We start from the raw sequence: 22,534 nt of genomic DNA on the forward strand, positions 1-22,534 counted from the left end.
TTGCTTGTTGCCTGCAACTGCATAGGTACTGCTTTCAAAAACACCTTTCAGGAGAAATTCTGAATTCAGCCTGGGAACTCAACTTCAAGGAGAATAATTTTCAACAAGTAACTCTTTGGGGACAGCTGTGGGGCAGCTACAGGGACAGCCAAGGCTTTAGAGTTATTAAAGCATGCATTTTTCCAGCTGCACTAAGCACCCTGACTGCTGATTTCTGCTGTACTGGCACTGCCTGGGAAGCACAGTGTGAATGAGCTCAGGGAGCTGCCCCGGATTTGAGCTGTTTCTGCAGTCTGGGTGCCCAAGCAGCCGTGGCAGCCCAGCAGCAGTGAGAGGAGGGGGGGGAAACAGCAAAGCCAGCCTCTGCAGCACGTCAGGAGGGGGTCCTAGAGGCACTGGGGTGTGAGGGGTGCACCACAGAGATATTTCCAATTAAGGACAAGGGCAGGTACAAAGGGAAGGACAAGAGCCTTTCAGGTAGATCATGACCCAGTTTTGGATGCGAGAGCTCCACAGAGCCCCTGCTGGGCCTTCCCCAAGAACTTGAATAAATGATCTGATCTCCCAGCACTTCAGATCCTCCCTCCAAATCAACCATCATTTTTTTGGTCCTTTGGACTGGGGCTGTCTGAAGAATGATAGTTTCCAACACCAAGAGATCAAGGTGACTCTGCTAGCCACTGCTCGCTTCACAGTTCAGAACTTTCGGGGACGGGGAGAAGAAAGAGATGTATTCTTGATTACCTGAGCTACATTTCTGTAGGAATTGAGGCTAAAAAAGCAAAAATTCTTAAAAAATGTCTTTTAGACAGAATCAGAAGTGCCAACCCCACCCTCTCATAGACTTCTGGTGAGTAGACCAGCAGTCCATGACATCTGCTGATGCCTTCAGGCTACACCCGGAAAAGCAGTTGTACAGAACTTTTTGTATGCATCCAAAATCCACACCCAGCTGCTGCTGAACACTGAAAACACCTAGGGGAAGCTTGGGTTCCTCCCTGTTCATTCCTATAAAACCCTAAATTGCCAGTAAATCAGGTTAGGTGCCTGCCCAGAGCTGCTGTGGGTTGATTACACGAGGAGCTGGCTCTTGCCCAAGCGTAGTGGGGCTGCAGAAGCCTGGTGCTCCTGCATGCATCTTTTGGGACATGGGTGTTGTCAGCACATGCCCAAAACACATCTCAATCAGGTCCCCCAGTCTACTTGCCCTGCCCCATTTGTTTCAAAACCAGTCACCTGGCTGATGAGTGCAGACTCACTAAGGCTGTGGTGCCCATAGGAGGTTTCCACACCTCAGCTCCAAAAACCCCATGAAGCTACTGGGCATTCTGGGGAGAACACCTCCCTGGTCATTACTGGTGAAGTTTCTCTAGTGTTGCAGTCAGGAATAGAGACTATTTTGCTACCAAGGAGGACAGAACTGGAGAAGAACCCATGACCTTTTACAGAGTAGAGTTAAAGCCTTGAAGCTGAGCTGTGTCCTGCATCAGGACGTCAGCTGAAATTCAGAGCATGGAAAGTCCAGACTGCTTTTCCTTTGCATACTGTAGCAGCAAGTTGAAAAAATCATAGATGCAACTGGTGCCAACCCTCTTTGTAGTCTGACACTCCAAGGAGAGGGAGAAAGGCTGATTCTGCTTCCAGATGCACCACAGGTGCATCTGGAAGCAGAATCAGACACTGGGGGGAAGCTATGGCTTGTAGAGATGACTTTCTCACCCAGCAGTGAAGAGATCTGGGGCCAGCTGTGCCACAGCTTTGGCAGCTCAGCCCTAGGGGCAGGGGTGGCTGCACGAATGCCACCATCTTTGCTCTGGAGTGCCTTATAGGTTGTCTTGCTTCTCTCTCCAGGCAACTGTCAGAGGAGAATGCCAATCTTCAAGAATACGTTGAGAAAGAAGTGGAGGAGAAGAAGAAGCTCAGCAGGACTAACGAGGAGCTGCTCTGGAAGCTGCAGGAGGGAGACGCCGTGAGCCCTGTCAAGCTCCCGCCCGCACCATCCACTCCTTTTTATCGCTGCTCATCAGGGAACTCCTCTCCAGCAAAAGTCAGAACCTTGAGGCGATGAACAGGCAGCTGTGTGCCAAGGGTTCCCTGCCTGTTATGCATTTCCAGTCTGCAAATTGTTACCATCCAAGGAAGTACTACCATCAACAGGCGCCCAGCGTTCATGGCTGCAAGCATGCTCAGTAGCTGCACAGCTTTACACTAGGCAGGGTACTCTTACAGTCCCCACACAGAAATTCTTGGTTCTGACATGTTGATTAGGGTAGCAAAAAAGATAGCCAAGAACTAGAACAGCAGAAAGTTAGGATAGCAAAAGGTTTAGTTTGATGTGTGAACATTTTAACTATGGTTAGAGCCAAAAGTTGGGAAATGCTCTATTAATGGTTCATCAGAATGAACTTTTGCTGCAGTATTTCAGGTTAGTTGCAAATTGTGTGAATATTTCTGTATATGTGTCTGTGTTTATATACATGTATGTATTGTACCTTTATACCTATATATAGACGCACACACATATATATGTAGTTGCAGACGTTCTGAATTACATTTTTTATATTATTGGATACTACTAAGTGCTGATATATTTTCATTACAGTCAGCAGTTTTCTAACTCGTGCCTAAGACTTGTATCTACACAAAATGCATTTCTGTTTAGCCTCCCAGGAATATTTATACCCAACCTAGAAGAAAGTTACACAGAAGTAGAAGCGCCTTCCAAGTGACCACCAAGTGGTACTCTATGTAACATGAACACCAGCGAATTTGAAATTCTAAGACAGTACTGCCTTCTAAACCATCACCTTTGCATTGAACACCAGAAAAGATATGCATACCATCCACTGCTTTTTAACTCTTAGCATTGGTATTGTAAGTGGAGATAGGCTAGAGATGAGAAAACTGAGAGTTTTAGCAAATTTGGTAGAGGTTACTGGTTGACATGGTTCAATTTTAGTGTCTTTATTTCAGAGTAATCCTAGTCAGATCTTGTTTTACCTTGTCGTGGTTAGGATGCAATCAAAATCTCTGGCTGTAGGTTTCTGTCCATTTTGTTTTATTTCAAGCCCCAGAAACAAGAGGGAGAAAATAAGTTGCTTATCCTTGACCTTTGCTGGATGAGAGGTTTCCAACAGTAAGATGAGATACTGGGCATCTGCTAGGGCTCTGGCTTCCTTCCACCTCAAATGCCAAATAGAGCATAGCCAACTTCATAGGTGCAGATGAAGTCAGAATTTCGTTGCGTCCACATATCTGCATTACTTCACATTGCTACAGCTTACCCAGAGTTACAGAGCACTTTGAAGATTCACGGAAATGAGTGGCTAAACTACCTTTAACTTTCCCATCTAGAAGCAAAAATGTTCACCCAGGCTTGGGGTGACCTCCCACCTGAGGGGATGGTGAGGCCGAGGAGTAGTTGGGGTCAGACTGTCTGCAGGGCCCTCATGGGCATGGCTAACAAGATAAAAATATCCCTGAGCATAATTTAAAAACAAAGAGATCTGTGGAATGCTTTTCTACCCAGCTTAGGGCAAAGAGCCTGCGTGCAGGCCTGCTCTGTGCACTGGGGCCAAAGTTAGCAGGGCGACAGCACCTGGAGTAAATCCCTGAGGTGCAGGACTGCTGCAGGGAGAGTGGCTTTCTCACCTGGGTGTGTGGTGGCACCAGCAAGCCCTGCACCCACAGGGGTGGCACTGGACAGCCCTGCCATGCTGCTCGAGTGGGAGCTGTGCTTCAGCTTTCCTGGGAAATACTCAGGATTCACATACTGCAGCTTAGATATAGCTTCAACCACCATCAAAGCACCTGTGGCCTGTTCCACAGTGTCAAAAAGAAAGATGATTTTTTTTTCTCCTTTTTAGAGAAATTTATTTTTGTAGCAGCTTTTGCATGGTACTGTGATACTGAGTAAATTGAGCATCTTGTTAGAATAGATCATGCCACACCAGCTACTGCTGTTGAAATGCATTGCTAGATTTTAGTGTGTCCAGCAAGTGCAACCCGAAAGACAGATACCTAGCACGCACATGCACACAAAGCCCCTTCTTGCCAAGTACGACTTTAATCATTTTGATATTTGCTAACTGCACAGCTATTTGCAACACCTCCAGCATTGTCATCTTTCATTCCACCAATAGAATTCTGAGACAGTGAGATCACAGACTCAGAGTGTGATTTGTGTTAGAAGGGAACTTCAAGACTATCTAGTCCAGCCCCCACTGCCATGGGCAGGGACACTTTCCACTAGACCAGGTTGCTCAGAGCTTCATCCAGCCTGGCCTAGAACACTTCTAGGAATGGGGTATCCACAACTTCTCTGGGCAACCTATTCCTACCACTCTCATTGTAAAACTTCTATTCCTTATGTCCAATCTAAACCTATCCTCTTCCAGTTTAAAACAGTTGTCCCTTGTCCTATCACTACAGGCCCTGGTAAAAAGTCTCTCTCCACTTTTCTTATAGGCCCCCTTGAGGTTCTGTTCTGGAAGGCTGCTAAAAGATCTCCCCTAAGTCTTCTCTTCTCCAGGCTGAACAACTCCAAGTGTCTCAGCCTGTCTCCATAGAAGAGGTGCTCCAGCCCTCTAAGATCTTTGTGGCACTCCTCTTAGACTCACTCCAAGATGTCTATGTCCTTCTTATCCCTAGAGCTGGATGCAGCACTCCAGGCTGGATCTCACAAGAGCAGAGCAGAAGGGCAGAATCCCCCCCTTGCCCTGCTGGCCACGATGCTTTGGATACAGCCCAGGATACCAAGTGACTTTCTGGGCTTTGAGCACCAATTATTGGTTCATGTCCAGACCCTCATCCACCTGTACTCCCAAGTCCTTCTCAGCAGGACTGTTTTCAATCTCTTTATCCCCCAGCCTGTATTCATACCAACGGTTGCCCCAGCCTAGGTGCAGGACCTTGCACTTGGTCTTATTCAACCTCGTGATGTTCACGTGGCCCCGCCTCTCAAGCCTGTCCAAATCCCACTGGATGCCATTCCCTCCTTCCAATGTACCAACTGAACCACTCACCTTGGTGTCAATCCACAGACTTGCTGCGGATGCACCTGATCCCACTGTCTGAGTCATTTAAGCTATTACACAGTAATATCTTAAATATTGGTCCCAATACGGACCCCAGAGGGGCACCACTTCTCACTGATGGCCGTTTGGACATTGAGCTGCTCCGGATGCAACCATCCAGCCAATTCCATATCCAGCTTCCATCCATCAAAGCTGCATCTCCCCAGTTTAGGATGCTCTGTGGGACCATGTCAAAGGCCCTGCAGAGTCTGGGTAAATGACATCAGATGCTCATCCCTCACTCACCAACATAGTCACACCATTGCAGAGGGCCTTCAGATTAGTCAGAGTGGCTTGTTGGTAGGTCCTAGGATTCTCCTTTTTATAATTTGTAAAAATGGTTGAGATTAAACAACTATAGTTGTTATCTTGATGCTACTCAAAACATTAAATGCACCTAAGCATACTATTGGCCCAGGACAGGCTGAACATGTTGTAATTTATTAATCTTTCTCCTTTATCTGGTGCTTTCTTTATCACTTTGTTGGTTTAAAATCATATTCAAGAGATGCTTCCAGCAGTGAATTGGGAGTGGGGCTTTTATGATGGGAAAACTGTGACTGAACCCAGCTCCATCATCATTTGTTATCATTGCAAATCACTTTCCCATCTCATTTTTGCCTCCCAATCCTGCCTCTCACTGGATTCTTCCTCGGCACACCCTCTGGGGCCTGCCCAATCACTAGCAAAACTGTAGGAAGTTCTGCCTAACCAGAAGGACCCAGCGACCTGTCCCTGTGGGGGGGTGTGAAGAGTGGCTCCTTCTGGTGCAAGCCCAGAAACAGACTTTTTTCCCCAAAAAAGGTTATTCCTTTTTTATACTTTTCCTCTGTCACGTCTTTCTTTGCCTCTGCATGCTAAAGTAGGTGCAAAAGAAAAGCTCAGGTCACTCAGACAGTGGGAGGAAGGCAGCAACCCCTGAATGGGGCAGCCATTCCCAGGGAATGAAGATCCCCAGGGCCAAGCTGGGGAGGGGAAGTATTTGCTTTTGTAGGGCTGAAAACTTCCCAAATGCCATGGCCACGGTGGGAATTTTCCCATTTGGAAATAGGATGGCCTTTGGCAGCAGAGGGAATGTAGCCAGCGTTAAAGAGAAAGAGTTTCATCATCTCTGTTTTTAAGGAAGCCGTTAAATTTCGTTAATCTTTACTCAATGCAGCAGGGTGTAGCAGCAATAAAACCAGCTTACAGCTGCTCCCAAGGGGTTCCAGAGAGGGGCACTGGGAGCAGGTATCAGCCATGGGATGCCAGGAGAGCCAGCAGTGAGTGGGGCATGGAAAACTCCTTTTATTGTGGGAAGGTACCATTGGTCCCTACTGGGACTGCACCTCCAGTGACTGCTGGCACAGACTCACTTGAGGCACAGCAGCAAAGGCTTGTGGTGGTGGCAGGTGGGGGGAGGAAAGGAAAAACTATCAAGTGCAAAATCAGGTATTTTGTCTCTGCACTGATGGTGGTTGTGTCCCATGGACACTCTGAGGAGCCTCTGTACAGTTTCCCATGCAGCAGGAGTTCTGTGGTCCGGTTTCTTATGTGGCTAATGATTACAGGAAGAGTTTGTATTATTTCAATTATGATGTACAGATAAGTGTAATATATTCCTGATAATAAATCCGTGTGCCAGTGCACCTGTGGGCTGACGGATACAAACCAGCACGTCCTGCCGTGTTTTCTGTGCACACAGGAACTGGGATGAACGGGAAACAAAGCAAAAGCCCATTAGAGGGTTACCCCATTAAGGTAAAGACAGAAGCTATTCATTAGCTTCCTGGCAGCAGGGCTGGTCAGCTGCCTTACCTGACAGTGCCTCACATGCTAGGAGTTTCCATGGACTCATTTTCTAGGATGCTTCCAATATGACTGGGGCTGCCAGAACAGTGATTGTGGTCTGCAATGTTTCCATTAAAGTGTCATGCTGCAGAACATGATAAGAGGAACACTTCTGCCAGTGGTTCAGGCTTATCAGCAAACACCTGAACTCCCCAATGCTCCAGTTCACTCAGTTTCAACACCCCATCCCCTGCCCCCTTCACCCTGCCCTCCTGCTGAGAGCCACAGAGCTGCTCAGGCTTTGCCACAAGATTAAAAAGGTACCAGGTCATACCCCACCTCGGGAATGTGCCTGACAACGTCCTCCTGAAAGATTTTTCACTAGGTCCTTGGCTTGCTCAGCGTAGATGAAGCTTTGGTAAGGACACAAGCTTCATGTTTTCACTGAACAGAAGCTGGTAGCCAGGTAGGAAAAACATCCTTATATTTTTAGTACAATACAAAACTTTGATCCTGTCTGAGTTTTCATCTTGTTGCCCACCCACCACACTTTCAGTGCCTTTTGGGAGGATGTGGAGTGTGTTGAAACAAAATAGACTTCGACTTAGTGGCTTTTAATTTCTATATTAATCTCTCCCTGCTTGAGTAAGACTTTGTATATGCACAAGGAGCAAAGCCTTGGCAGATGGTCAAGACTCAGTGACTGGAGCAGATTCCCAACTTCATTCTGTGGGGGAAACTGCACTCACAACACACCCTGAAGTGAACCTAGGAGGCAATAAACACAATGCCTTCACTTCCTCAAATTGCAATCCTGTCAAGAAAAGCCTCCCAATGTACTAGAATTAAAGGACGAAAACAATTCAATGGGCAGAAAGGCTATAAAGTCTCTTGGAAACATGAGAAATGATCCACAATCCAGCCATGAAATCCAGGAGATGGTCTCATTCCCTTTTCTGCTGCATCAGATGCCTGGTGAGATCCTGGGCAAGTCATGCAGGGGTCTGTTCAGTTCTCCAACTCAAGGACAGATGCAAGAGCCTGTCACTTCATCAGCAAGGGCCATGCTGACAAACCAATTAAAGATTCTCCAGTGTTCAGAGGCAGTAGTATGAAGGACACCTAGGAAAGCATCTGCTCACATCGGGAAAGGGGATTTCTGCAGTATCAATCTGGGATGCTCCAACCCAGAAGTGTTTGAGAGCAGGTTGGACAGAGTTTTGAGCAACCTGATCTAGTTAAAGATGTCCCTGCTGATGTCAGGTAAACTGGACCGGATGATCTTCAAAGGTCCCTTTCCAACCCAAACTGTTCCACAATTCTATGACCTGTTTTTCAGTACAAGCTGAAGTGTAAATTTAGATCAGTGGCATTACTTGGGCATGGCTCACCTTCACGGTGCTTTAATAAGCCTTTTTAGGGTAGTGGATTAATTTGGCTAGGGAAAGCTATTAGAGAGAATTAAAACAAAATCATCTTACAGCCAAAACCAAGGCATTGCCAATCAAATACAGACCCTGGTCTCAACCCCAAATTTCCCACCTTTCACTACAGGCAGGCTCTGGAGAGGATGTCCAGCCCCAAAGGGAAAGCTCCCCTCAGCAAGTCAGACCCTAGAGCTTAAGGGTGTTTTCTGGGCTGCACACTTTGGCAGGACTGAAAAGTCCCTGCACGCCCCCACAGCCTCCCCTGGGCAGGTGGCTGACACCAGGCATTGCTCATGTCAGAACTTCATGCCTCTGAGGAAGTCTCCTGTGCTTCCCCTCCCAGGGCAGGAATGTGCTCCACCCACCAATGCCAAGCCAAAGTTGCTAATGCCAGGCAGCCAGCACAGAAGATTGATGTAGGGGGAGGAACATAGGGCTGCACTTGCTGTCAGAGCTAGCTCAGTTCTGCTGGCCACCCCTACCACTACAGCCACACCACTGGTGATTTCTGCAGCAAAGAGGCAGGACTGCTCTTTGGAGACACCCGTTGTTTTCAAGCCTTTGCAGTACTTGCACCACGTGGTTTCCTGACTAAAGCTGGCAACTCTTCTGTGGAGTGTACAGCCGGGAGAAACACCTGCTGGTGTTATCTGTGTGTTGCTGAGCGATTGCTCACCTGACAATCAGCAACCATAAACCTTCCCAACATTTCATAGCAGTAACATGCTTAAAAGCATGTGAGCACGTAGCTAAAAAACCCAGTTAAATAAAAATAAAAAAGGTAAGACCTGATATTTTAAAGAATGCCAATCTTGCAGGTGCTTTGTTAACCTGGGGAAATCTAGTAATTAGTGAGAACCTTTTTTTTGTGTGTGTGCATACACAGAGGGTACAGCTCACATAGGGTGACAGATGGATCCTGGTCTATGCCTGACAGTAGTACTGCAAAACCTGCTCCATGTAAAATTGAGTAGAATATCTGTCGGTAGGTAATTCCAGGGCTACTGAAAGAAGGACATTTGTGAGGCCTGGTTTCATAGCAGCAATTGCACACAGAAGCGCTTCTCTTCCTACACACTGGGAAAAAAAACAAAACCGGAGAGGGAGAGAGGGAAGCGCCCAGATGAGCTACCAGTGCTGCTGGGAATATGCCAGAGTTGTGTCTTTTCATCTTGTGGTCCCTTTTAACTGTGCTGCTAAACAAACTGCAAGCTGCAGTAACCAAGCTGGGGAGGCCTGCATTCTGCTTCCTTATTTCTGCATAACTGATTACAGGTGTAATCTGGTTCAGGATCCCCACCACAAAGTTTCTTCCACTGCAGCCATTCTTTCAGTTGCCCGTAAGCCAAACACAGTCATTTACAGTTGTCTGAGCCAGTGTCTGTGTTTCTCTCCGCTTCTGCTGAGGCTGCATAGCTGGCTTCCACACTGTGCCATATTCCATAGGTAAAGTAGATGATAAAGCCTGTGGAAGCCAAGGGAGAGGGTACTATTAGATCTGAAAAGAAACAGAAACCTCTACTCACAGCCACTGACACAAGATACACCAGTCTAAGTCCAGCCATCCCCAGGGTTAGCTTCTACCAGACAGCCACTATCTTCTTTAGGGAAAAAAACCATTAACACAGGTACCAACCTTTAAAAGTCAATCTATCCCAGCCCCAAATGGGATCCTGCTTTGAGCATTTCAGAAAATTCAGCCTTATGTACATGGCTGCTGGGAGCATCTTGAGATGCAGCTCAGCTTGTTCAGCTCCAGAAGCCTCCACCACCTGGACAGCAGGGCAAGGCCAGCCAACAAGGAATGCTCTATGGTTTCTTGTTGGCAACAAGACCCATAAGATGGTTCATGGGTTGTTGTTTTGTCCACATAAAGGCTTCAAGACTCTTGAATTTGAAACAAAGCTTGTTACACACGGACTAAAGGGCTTCAGTCAAGTTACCAGGGTTGCCCAAGGATGACCAGAGTGCAGAACCCCTCCCTGGAATTCTATAATAAATTTATAGTGAACGGAATCTAATAACCTTGAACATAGCATTTTTCACTTAAACTCACCTAGGAGCATCCAGATTGTAAACCGAATCCACGTGCCTGTGTCTAGCTGCATCATGAGGTAAACATTCACAAAAATACTCCCAACAGGAAGAAAGGGCAAAAAAGGTACCTGAGAAAGAACAAGGGATATGTTACATCTACAAGCATGGTTAATGAGCAGGAACGAACATCACGGCCCTCGTAAATGGGAAGTGATGGCTGTTACCAATTCTTCAGCTGCCAGATGTGAGAAAAGGCAAGGTTGAACCCAAAAGGACATCAGTCCAACACAGGAGGGGCATGTGAACGATGCTGTTCACCTATTTTAAAAGCTTGTACTGTGGCCTAGAAGGAGGTAAGAGGCAAATTTTAGTGGCAATATTAAATACTCGTGGGGCAAAGGAGAGAATAGTAAAAACCAAGGACTGGATCATGACAAGCACCTATTGAAGACCAAGAGATGAAGGTAAGGGGAATGTCAGAGAAGGGACCTGAGGAATTTCATCCATCAGGTACCAAGCATGAAGCAACAGAGAGCAAATTATCCCAAAGCAAGGAAAACCAGCAAATACTGCAAGAGATGACTACAGCGGTACCAAGAATACCTTAGTGGTCTGAGAATCAAGGAAGAATGAGACAGCAAAGCCAAAATACAAAAATAAGAATACAGAAAATAGCACTACAAATATAAAATCAAACAAGGCAAATAATACTAGAAAAGTTTCTGAATATGGTGGAATTAAGTGGAAAGTGAACTTCACTCCTAAGGGAAAAAGGAGATCTACAAAAACAAACAGGCATAAATGTGGGCCTTTCCTGATTTAAGCTTTGCCAAAAAAAATTTATGTAAAGTAGCTGCTCACATCATTAGAGAGAGGGGATAGGCACACAAATTGGAAAAGAGAAGAAGAATATTTTTCTAAAGTTGGCTTTGTTAAGTCAGTAGAGACAAATAAAGACAAATAAAATTTCCCTAGGTGGGTGAGTTATGTACCCAGATATTGCAGAAGTGATCTCTGAACTATTAAATAAGCAACTCTTGGTAGACTGGTGAAGTCTCTGAAGATTTAGAGAAGGGAGAAAAATTACCTGTTAAAAAATACAATAAAACAACTGGGAAACAAACAGGTCAGCCTTGGATTTCCAGAGTGACTTTGGAAAAAAATCACCATCAGGTTGTAAATGCCCACAGAACAACAAGGAGATAAGAAACAAGATTGTCAAGCCTTGCAACAGGCTACCCAGGGAAGTGGTGCAATCATCATACCTGGAGGTGCTAAAAGACATGTAGATGTGGCACTGAGGGACATGGTTTAGAGGTGGATTTGGCAGTCCTGGGCTAATGGTTGGGCTTGATGATCTTAAAGGTCTTTTCCAACCAAAATGATTCTATGATTACAGATTTAGCTGTGACAGGTATAATTTTCTTTTTTTTCTTGGAGAGGGTACTGGCTGAGGGGAAAAAAAGGAGGTGAAATATCCTGAGTGAAAGGTGAACAGACCTCCTCAGAAGCATGTTCAGAAAATAAGGTCTAGATGAGAGTTCATAACTTTTTTGCTCCTGGAATTTCTGTTTCCACCCTTGGAACCATTGCCCCAAAATGAGCTGCAAACACAACCTTGGAAAACTCTGGTTGTATTAAGTTACTAAAATCTGTGGATTTACTGAAAATTTTTAATTGAAGAGCAATCAAAATGAAAGCAGCTTAGAGGATGGAATTATGATCCAAAATTAATAAATTGCAGAGCTACCTGAAATCAATATGATAATGCATGACTTAGTAGGATTACACTAGGAGAAAAAAATCCATCCCAGTGTTTGCTTAACATAGAAAGGATGGGGTGCTTGGAGAGGGCAGGAAAACAGAGTTCCTCATACTTAAGGCTGTTTAAGAGAGAATGGTCATCTCTTAGCCTCCATGAGGACTAAGGAGGACGTGAAAGTGCACTTAAGAGTCTTAGATCTTTGCAAATAAGTTTACTTCTTGAGTTCTTTCTCCTTTTGTATCCATTATCTGATGTGGCCCTTCACAACCATGTCCTTTCCTCCAGCGACTGTCTGTTCCCTATCCTAAAACCATCTGCTTTCAAAAGCAGGGTCCTGCCCTTCCCTTCCAGCCACACCTCTGCAGCAGCTTCTGCCTTTCCAGCTTCTCCTGGATAGCAAAGTTGACATCATGCCTATATTCTATGCACATCCACTTGGCCAGTGTCCCCCTTCTGATACAACACATGCACTTCCTCCTCCAACCCCCTCCCAGACACCTCTTTTCTAGCTACATGTCCCGGGACATTCACCTTAAAGGAGAGTTTGGTCTTGCTTTCAGGCTGTTTCCGTATAATGAAGATGATAATGACAACAAGGATGGCAGCAATAATCTGTATAATTTTTATCAGAATGTTTGGCTCAAAGGAAGTCAGGATACAGATACCCACAATAAGGAAACCTGTGAACAGACACCAAAGGTTACTGATTTATTTTGGTTTTTAGATACAGGGAAAACCCAAGAACAAATCATAAGAAGCAAAGCAGAATCTGAAAGCTCACAAACAAAACAGCAACTGACAAAAACCCTAACCATAACAGATATGCCTTTCCCACTATACACCCCCACACACTCCATCTGTGGATTTCTTTTTAAGTCAGAAATTTAATCTTCAGTTAATTCTGGCCATTACAAAAGCTCATCAAAATCACATCAAAGAGATGGGCTATCCCACCACAGTGAGTACAAAGCCCTACCAGCTGACTCAATGCCCCAGAGACACACTGCCCAGCACTTACCTAAGATGAAGGTTGAGACGTTCACCACCAACCCTGAGATTTTGGAAGGATCTGAGTCTGTGGAACACAGTACAGCTTTGAGGGAAAACTTCTCCTCTTCCTCTGGCAGAAACCCAGTCTGTGACTCACTGGTGCTCACAGACTCGTTGTTATCTGTCTCCTCTGTCGACCTTGCCATCTGGTATGCCAAATTAGGCTGCTCTGGCTGGTACCTAGGAAAAGGAAATGACACAAAGAGCCTGTTAGTTTGGCTTTTAAATTAGTGACCACACAGATAGTCATGGCTACATGCCAGACCATTACAGCACCAAAATAGGCCCATATCACATCTATACCCTTCTGCTTCAAGGGGAAATTTGAGGAATGATGTCATCATGATGTAAGCAAGTACAGCCAGCTCTTATCCCCCACAGCGTGGTTGTAACGTAAGCGTTCTAACGCAGACAATGCTCCCTTTCACGAGCCCTGCCATCCGTGTCACCAAGACATGACTGGGTGACAGGAGAAGGAAACAGCAGAGGGACAGACCGATGGTCATAACCAGAATTGTGTCATATCTGGCAGTTCAGCTCTTGCATTTTGGCACAGAGGCTGAGCTAACAGCTCTGCAGCTATCACACCCTGCTGCAGCATTCCTGGTGCCCCATACCCCTCCACCCCAGGCTCTCCTGCCAGCTTGTCTGCTGCCACATGAGGAAGGAAGAACTGAAACAAGAATGGTTGTTGCTGTGGACAGTACATTCAACAGGGCTGTGACACACAACCATGTGGAACCATAAATAAAAAACACTCTTCCAGCCTCAGCTCTCTGTTACAGAAGGTTTTTGTCAAGTTACTCAGTCACAAGTCTGACTAAAGGACTGGGCAACTTTGAAAGTCACCTTAAAACTGTTCCTGTGGGGATGTGTTCACAAAGAGGCCTTTGTTAAACACTGAGACTTGTGAAATGCAGTGAAATCCTTGGGCCCAGCCACAGCAAGCAACTAGTGGCAGGATCTTACAGCTTTGGAAACAATTCAGCAGCTACATCATTAAACAGTCAAGAGGCAGACAAATCTGCTGCCAAGGTCACTACAAAACAGGCTGTCACCTCTGCCAACCCATGATGGGAGAATGTCATGCAATAGGTACAAGAGCTTGCAAAAACAAATTAAAAAGCCATTTCTAGTTCTGAGGAAAAGAGTAGGCTGGGAAATCAAGAAACTTAAGACAGATAAGGTAAATTGGCAAGAATTTTCAAGGGGCAGGGAGCAGAGCACAAACACAAAGCAATGGTACCACAGAACAGCACTGGGCCTTCACCTGCTGCAAGACTGTTCTTAGTTCAGTGCAATGGTTGTGAAAGCCTCCATCTGATTCTGAGTAAGTCATTCAACACACAAAGGTACTTTTCAGTAACATGATCTTCAGACATTTTTTTCATTAATCAAGCGCTGTTGTCTGTAAAGTGCCAAGCACCGAAGATTTTTAGCTTAGGTTTGGGAAGCTGTGGGAGCTCGGCACTTCTAAAAGACACACTGATTCTGCAAACACATGCTCAGTTCTTTTCCTGCTACTAAAACACCTCAAATCGTCTTTCAAAAGGAGGACAACCTGAAATGGTATCCCCACTGGCACAGAACAAGGGTTAACCAAGTTCAGAAGACCTCCCTGTAGATCCAACTAACACAGTCCCCCATGAAATTAAAGAAACAAGCTCTCCACATGCCTGCAACTGGAGATGTGCCCATAGAAACCATGAGGGCATCTGACTGCTGTGTGGAATTCTCTCTATGTGCCAGAAGAGACAAAGCTTCTACATTCTTACCTCAGTACCAACACACAGGCTGCTACCAAGGAGTAAGCCAGGAGGGTCCCGATGGACATGAGGTCAACAAGGTCTTTCAAGTCAAAGAGAAAGGCCATAACAGCTGTAGGAGGAGAGGAAGGTAAGAGAGAAGAAAAATCAGCAACATGGCAGAAAATGAACGTACCAGCAGCATTAAAATGATGCAGCACACATGTGACTCTTGCTCAGGACTTGGTAGGGGAGCTTAAGATGTCCCAAGAGAAGGAGAGGTAGGCCTTGGTGCATGAATACCATAAGACTCCACAGGCTGACCCAGCCTCAGTAGCTGAAACAAGGAAATGCTTACTACAGTAAATTCCAGCCTGTTTGTCTCACACAGCTACATTCACCCAACTACCAACAAAAAGCAGGGGTTTAAGCCACAACCTCATTGTTAGTCCCCCAGCTGTAGCTGCAGCTGCAGCACTCCTAAAGTCACAATTATCTCCTGGAAGTAGCTGGAGGGAACAGAGGATGGACAGCACCTTGCCCTGGTGTCTCAGCTTAGCTGGGTTGCAATCAGGCTTGTGCATGCAGTGGGACCAAGCATCAAAGAGGGCATCTTGAAGTGTCAAGCAGGTATCATCACAGGGATTTCCAGAAAAAGGCTGCCATTCCTTAGGGATTACCCTGCTTACACACCCTCACCAGGTAACCCTGGTTGTACAGGAATTTGTATAAGGCTTTCAGAAGGCAAATAAATGGATAAAAGACACACAGTCAGATATCAGGGGGCACCAACAGCCATATGAGAGTGTAGGGACCTCAGAGTCAAGCCTTGCCTCGCTCAGCCTTAATGTACAACCTGGAGCCCAATAACCAGCCCAGCCTTCAAACTCAGCTGGCAAATGCTTCTGTGGGTTTTGGTCATAGGCACTATGGACTACTGGACCACTTGGATGAGACTACAGAGCTGGTTTATTTTTACTTTATATTGCTCTTGTTCCTACACCACCATGATCTGGACCCAGGAAGAAGGGGAATGTGCGGGAGAAGGAGGCTGTGAGGAGGATCTGCAAGTCCCAGCAGCAGGAGCTGAGCCCTTTCACAGGAGCTCAGAGCCCAGGGCAGCAGTCCGGCACAACTCCCCACCAAAGGTGGCACATTCTTGTACCCACGGCTCATCCTACATTTGCAGCAGAAGGTAAAGGGGAAGCAGCAAGGCTGCTCTCCTCTTTGCCAGGCATCGTGAGGAAGGGGGTGGCTGCAAGAACAGGCTAAGCTGCTCATCCATGCTGTCCAGGAGGTTTAATTCCCATATTTCTGGCAGGCCAGGAGAAGGAAGGGGAGAACAGGATGGCTGCCAGCTGTGACTAACTGATTAACAAATGCCAGTGCCACAGGGGCCATCTGCTTGTCTCCGGCTGCTCTGGCATCTTCTGCAGAGCTGCTACTCACAGGCAGTGCAGTGTCTTCAGCCAAGCCAGGCCAACAGCCACAAGGATGCTGGGGCACCACTGGCTGCTGCCTTGCAGGGCGTTAATTACTTTCAAGGCTGGCTGAGCAGATAAAGGTAGTTCCTGGCAGGAGACAGGACTGTAAAGCAATGAGCTCTGAGAAAGAGGGACAAGCACACAGCGAGCTACTCATGCTCACCCAGACTCTCCAGGGCATGCCCTGGAAATCCAGGACACCCTCTGGGATGCTGTATTCTGCAATATATCCAATTAGTAAGTGGGCTAGAGTCAGGCGGACTATCTGCCCTGAAGATGAGCTTATGTCTCCTTTCCACACATTTGTGCAAGTCTTTGGATCCTACCTGCAGTAGCTCCTGAGGTCACTGTTGCAATTAAGGGAGTTTTTCTCTTCTCGTTGACTTTAGCCAAAAATTTAAAGAGAAGTCCATCTTCTGCCATAGCGTAAATTATTCGAGGCATCGGAAACATGGAGCCAAGGAGACTACAGACACAGGAAGGAGAAATAATCTACTTATATCACCTCCTGCTGAGCACAGGCACACAAGTGAAAGCAAGTTTATGGCAGTGTAACTATAGAACAGGTGGCTTTCCTTCACTTCAGCTTCTCCTTCAAGGGCTCCCTCTGAATACCCATAGCTAGTAACTGAGGTGCAACTCTATGATTTTGGAGAGCTAAACTTAGCCATGGGGCATAAAACCAGCCTGACTTTCAGGCAGTAAAATAGCGGTAACTTCCATGAGCCTCTGTGAGTTGCTCACCTAATTGAGTACGTCTAAGTTGACCTGAAATAGGCCTTCCAAGTTCAAGAGGTAACAAGTTCTGCCTCCAGCCTGCCCTGCCTCCCATCCAGATGGCTGTCCTGCAGGTAACCTTCAGACAGATGGCCCTGGATATGGTAAGCCGCATGTGCTCCTGAAGATGCACCCTGCACCACCTGACACAAGTCTGCTCTCCACCCAGTAGGACAGGATGTCTTGCACCCAAACCGTGCTTGCATTGCATAGCTGCTTCCATGACTCAGTCACTCAATCCAGATTTATATTCCTGAGATGCACTGGCTGGGTCTTCTGCTAAGATTCTGAAGTGATACTGGTCATCTGCTTCTCTGGTAACTTCCACAGGGTCCTTTTGAGGTCAGTAGCCCTGAATTTCATCCCTGGTCTCCGCTCTATTTCTTAAAGGAGATGGAGGTACATGAGAGATGTACCTTGAGAGATGCAAAAATGAAAAGCAGTGTCTTACCTTGTAGAAAGTGCACACAAGGAACCGACAGCCACTGCATAATTGGCTCCATCCCAACCCACGTATTTAAAGGCATTGGGTAAAGGGCTATTGGTATCCAGCTGGTAGTAAGGCATCATGAGCGTCAGGGCAGCCGACACACCAAAATAAGCCACAAAGCAGATGAGAAGAGATGCCACAATGCCAATAGGAATGGCCTTCTGAGGGTTTTTTACCTCCTCACCTAGAAGAAAGAAATTTAAATATCAACTAAATGACAAGCAAGACCTTTATCCCAACCTAGGGCATGCATGCTGGCTGGAGCTTTCAAAGGTTTCATGGGTACAGAGGTGCTCTTTGACCATAATGCTGTTGATGGCCTGCTCCATCCACTTGGGATATAACAGCCTGTTTGCTCCCATTTCTGCTGCTCCTGTCACTTCTGACACACACTCGTGGAAGCCTTGTAAACTCAGGCACAGAAACAATCTGGATTAAAAACAGTCCTTTCTCCAAAGCAGATCATCCTCCTATCCTATTCCTTCTATCCTACTGATGATGCAGACCCAAGAAGAGTTCAATAATCACAGATGATGGAACAAGAAATTATTGTGTAGTTGTAGGGAAACTCTCTGGGTGTCCACTTTAGTAACACCTCCACCAGAACTAATACACCAGGATCATGGCACCATATGTGCCCATTTCTGGAGAAGAGCAGAGTGCCTGAAAGTCATATGGCTCTTTTAAAAAGCCTCATAACAGAAGGACCTCCTCTAGTTTTATGGAAATTTTTCAACAACCAAGTAGGAAAAAATGTGTGTAAAAAACCAAAATTCCTCAAGATTCAGGCACTGATCAATTACAGAACAGATTTGCGCTTTCCTAGTCCTACAAAACTGCTCTGAAAGCAAGAGCTCCTGAGGTACATCATTTCAGCAGGATGAACTGATAAACACAGATCCATACACCTACAAATCAAAAGCAGATTAATGTTTCTCCCACAAGGAGAGGCTCCAGCGCTGGCTGGAGTAATGGAGCCAACACTTCTCCAACTCCTTTCTTGGAAGAAGACACAGTAATGCTTTATCTGTCTGTGATGATTTCTTTCTCCCTCTGCTCCAACCATTCTTGCCAAATGTGAAATTAAGGATAATCCTTTCTTCAGGGAACTAAGATTCATCTTAACCACAAGAAATATGACCATGCTGATGGCTTTTCTCTCAAAATGAGACCTCTTAACTTTTACAGGTAAAATCTCCTGATTCTGATGCACAGCTCTAGGGTGCAGCTTACTCCCCAGAGACTTCCTCTTTCTCTGGATCTTTAATATACTCCAAGCCATCAGAGCTTCTTCAGCTGAAGGCACTGAAGAACACTGTTCCAGAATAACCTGTTGATTAAAGTATCATCTAGAGCTAGAGGCTCAGACTCATACCAGACATGTGAACCTGGGCCTTCCCTGTTTGCCTAGCTGGTAAACCTGGACATGTTTTCTGTGGAGTCTGACCTGGTTGTGTCATCACTGACCATCCACAAGCTTGGGCCCTGCAGGCAAAGAAGGGAGGAACTTGTGGTTATACAGTTTATCTGTGTGCCACAGCAGCTAGAAGTCAGCATTAAGGCACTCAGGGATTGAACAAATTTAGCACTTTCACTATTAGGAGCAGCTGAGCCAAAAGCCTGTTTTGAGCTGAGGTTCAGAGGGACGACAAATGTGGTGTCCTGAATTCCCTATTATCTGTGCTCTGCAACGTTACTGAAAGTCAATCTACCAGCAGACAGGTTCATAACCAGAATGAAGACATCTTCCCTCTTACCTGTAGTAGCAATACAGTCAAATCCCACAAAAGCATAAAAACACGTGGCTGCCCCTGAGAGGACTCCTTTCCATCCATAGGGCATAAACCCTCCAATACCGTAGAGCTTTTCTTCCTGTGTTTGACTGAAAGGCATGGCACTGGGTTAGAAGTGATCCTGCCTAGCTGGGAGTCACAAAGCTATTCACAGAGCTCATAACAAAATCCGAAGCCAAAGTTTGAAGAAGCAGGCTCTCCCTTTCAGATGCAAGCATACCAGGCAAAATGCTAAGCCCTACCCACTGCTGAGCTTTGGACTGGCCTGCAACAGCCTGCAGAAGGCATGGAATAAAAATGGTTCATGGTTTGTTCCCACCACCTGTTCTGTGGGGTGGATAAAAATGTCCTGGCTAAGACAAGGAGAAAATTGCATGAATATTAAAAATAATCTCCTACCATTACTGCATGTGTGTAGATACATATATTCATTTGAACAGAAGTTTTTGGAAAAGCTGAAGACTGAGAAACATGTGAACCATCCACTTTTTACTTTAGAAGGACTCAGATAAAGGGTAGGTGAGTAAACATAAGAAAGGAATGCAGGGTGCCATGATTGTTTAAAATCCACCCCATCTTCAATTCTCATCTTTCAAATTCCATGTGCCAAGCTCATACCCAAACCATGCCTATAACCATGAGAGAGAAGTGGAGCTTGGATCCCTGATACACCAACTGCTTTGCTGAACCTTAACCAAAGTCCATTTAAGTCAACAAACATAAGCTGATCCCAGTGCACCCTGGATTGCAACCCCATATCCATGTGCCTTGTGCTGAGTGACATAACAAGCATACCCTTCAGTTCAAGTGACTTAGGTCACTTTTTCATTGAAAAATCTTTGTAAAGATGAATTAAGGCAGTTAAACTAAACTAAATCCCAAATCTGCAAGTCTTCTTACATAAAAGTATCTGAACTCTCTCATAGAAGCTCTGCTGAGACTTAGATGAAATCTGGCCAACAGAAATAGCACAACCCAAATGTGGATCACTCTGGAAATAATGATAAAACAAACCCCAGACAGTTTTTACAAAAATAGTAAGTCATACAGGTCAAAGAGCTGCACTCATACTTTGAAACTCTTGCAGTAATTGCTCCTTGCATGGGAATAGCAGGAGGGAAGGAGAAGGGACCTGTCCTATAGAAGCAATTTGTTTGCAGCAGGTTGAATTTTGAAAAGAGGCTCAAGAAGCGGTTTTTCCACAAGATAAATTTGACCCACACAACATTTATGAATCTCACCAGATTTTGCCCAACTGTGCTTCCTTGCAGGCCACCATAAAGGTTTAGGTAGCAAGCCAGGAGTGAGCTGATAAATGTGGAGATATTTAAAGACCCTTATTCTGGGTGGTAGTCTCAAGCAAAAATTAATAGCTTCGTCTTACAGGTAAAGCCTTGTAAGCTCCTTAATTTTGATCTTGTGTAGGATGACAGAATTTTGGCGAAGCAGCAAAATTCATTAAAAACAGATTTATGATATGCTTGCAGCAATGCATTGAAATAATCTGCAACCTGCCTTCATTTTATTGAGGTATTTGGGACAAGGTGTCTATAAGGTGTAACAATGCCCCAAGGATAGTGCCCAAGTATTCGAAGAAAGTACACAGCTATACTTGGACGTGGCTTCATACAGGCAAAAGAGCCAGCCTGGGGTAGACTTGAGTAGAATGCTGTCTAAAGAGCTCTTTTCTCTCAGCTTGGGGTGCTATATAGATTATAAGTCTAGAAATGGTCAGTCCTGCAGCAGGGCCCACGATGACACAGCCTACTCCAAGCACTTTCAGACCAGAAGCACAGCTTGCTTTCAGCAAACACACGCCAAAGACAGCTTTGCCTCCAAGGTATGCGGCAAAGGAGGCAGCCATCCCATTCACTGGTTTTCTAACTCAGTCCACAACCCCCCTTTTAAACTTGCTTTTGAAAATGCACCAGCTTCTGAGATGAAAAGAAAACATCCAACCTACTTGTCTTTGAAAATGCTATGGTTGATGTTGTAAATGTCCTGTTCAGTCAGGTTCCAGTTTTTAACAGATCCTTTCACAAAGCCGGAGATGACGACAAATCCAAGGACAAGGACGTTGATGCAGGTGAACACTTTGTTCACCAGGGCAGATTCTTTCACACCAAAAGCTAAAAGCCCTGGGGAGAAAAATGGCATAGGTCAGGTATTTCACCATCAGCAGCAGGCGCTGAGGACTCACAGACATAGCTCAACTGTGTTCATGCTGTGCTCTGCCCAAATTATCACACCTTGTTTCTTCACAAAGCCAAACAGCTCAGGATTCACTCACCCAGAAGTAGGATGAGTACTTCAGCTCAGACTGAAGTACTGCAGAATGTGACACACCTTCCCACCCAGCATGCCCATGTGGACCCATGTTTCTCTGGTAAAGTGCTTTGTTAATACACTTAAACTACTCCCACATCTTAAACTCCACACAGAGACCCAGAGAAAGCACAACAGGTGGTTTTCAATGAAGGAATATTGTCTTAAGAGGTTTTGGCCAAATGCAGAAGTTATGAACAACACTCAACTTTCCTTAGAAATTGGGGGAAATATGAGCAGGGACCAAATGCAGGAGGATTCTACTTCTAATAGCTACTTCTAGAGCTGAAGACAAAGAAGAAGGTGGCATCTTAGGAATCCTGCTCCTACTTAATCAGCAAGAGCTTTGACAGCGAGCTCAGGGAGAGAAGGATTTCAGCTTGGTCTTAAGATCATCTGTCTGAAGAAGAGCATGGCTACAGGCCTTGGGAAACAAAATCTCACTGAGGCATAGCTTGGCTTCTCAGGTCGACAAGCTCTCTTAACTTCCTCTTCAGGTGTCTGATTTTTAAGAACTGAAACTTTTAACTCAAATCTAAGGCTGAAGGAGAAGTAAAAAAACTTCACACGGGCTCAAGGGAGAAGCACAACACAGTGTTCTTTTACTGATACTCCAAGGGACTTCAGTGAGAGAGGAGCATCTTGTGTACTCAGCTTTCCTTCTTTTAAAGTAAGAAATAAGCTGAGAGAGCCATATCAGAAGAGTGTTTGATAGGACTGCATACCAGCCCACAAAAACTTGTAAGGTCCTTTTTAGAAATCTGAAGCTCAAGACAGTGCAAGGAGAAATAAACTT

At 45.5% G+C, this 22,534-nt stretch overlaps 2 protein-coding genes across 7 annotated transcripts in view; one reads left to right on the plus strand and one right to left on the minus strand.

Annotated features, from left to right (window-relative positions):
- MTUS2 (microtubule associated scaffold protein 2) overlaps positions 1-7,000 on the plus strand; it is a 265,802-nt gene extending 258,802 nt beyond the window's left edge. For all 3 annotated transcript variants that reach the window (XM_059838810.1, XM_059838809.1, XM_059838811.1), the window contains one exon: positions 1,852-7,000. In XM_059838810.1, the coding sequence (XP_059694793.1) occupies positions 1,852-2,068 (217 nt within the window). In that variant the 3' untranslated portion in view covers positions 2,069-7,000. The remainder of the gene's footprint in view (positions 1-1,851) is intronic.
- Positions 7,001-7,453: 453 nt separating this feature from the next.
- SLC7A1 (solute carrier family 7 member 1) overlaps positions 7,454-22,534 on the minus strand; it is a 37,717-nt gene continuing 22,636 nt past the window's right edge. For 2 of the 4 annotated variants that reach the window (XM_059838813.1, XM_059838812.1), the window contains exons 4-12: positions 21,377-21,551; positions 19,378-19,502; positions 17,582-17,804; positions 16,680-16,819; positions 14,900-15,002; positions 13,093-13,304; positions 12,606-12,754; positions 10,329-10,437; positions 7,454-9,737 (exon numbers count right to left, since the gene is read on the minus strand). In XM_059838813.1, coding sequence (XP_059694796.1) covers positions 9,628-9,737; positions 10,329-10,437; positions 12,606-12,754; positions 13,093-13,304; positions 14,900-15,002; positions 16,680-16,819; positions 17,582-17,804; positions 19,378-19,502; positions 21,377-21,551 — 1,346 coding nt within the window. In that variant the 3' untranslated portion in view covers positions 7,454-9,627. Of the gene's footprint in view, positions 9,738-10,328; positions 10,438-10,533; positions 11,760-12,605; positions 12,755-13,092; positions 13,305-14,899; positions 15,003-16,679; positions 16,820-17,581; positions 17,805-19,377; positions 19,503-21,376; positions 21,552-22,534 lie in introns of those variants that run through there. The other 2 variants (XR_009485359.1, XR_009485358.1) reach the window with 2 other exon arrangements.

Source organism: Haemorhous mexicanus, chromosome 2 (genome assembly GCF_027477595.1).
Source record: "Haemorhous mexicanus isolate bHaeMex1 chromosome 2, bHaeMex1.pri, whole genome shotgun sequence".
Taxonomy (NCBI): Eukaryota; Metazoa; Chordata; class Aves; order Passeriformes; family Fringillidae; genus Haemorhous; species Haemorhous mexicanus.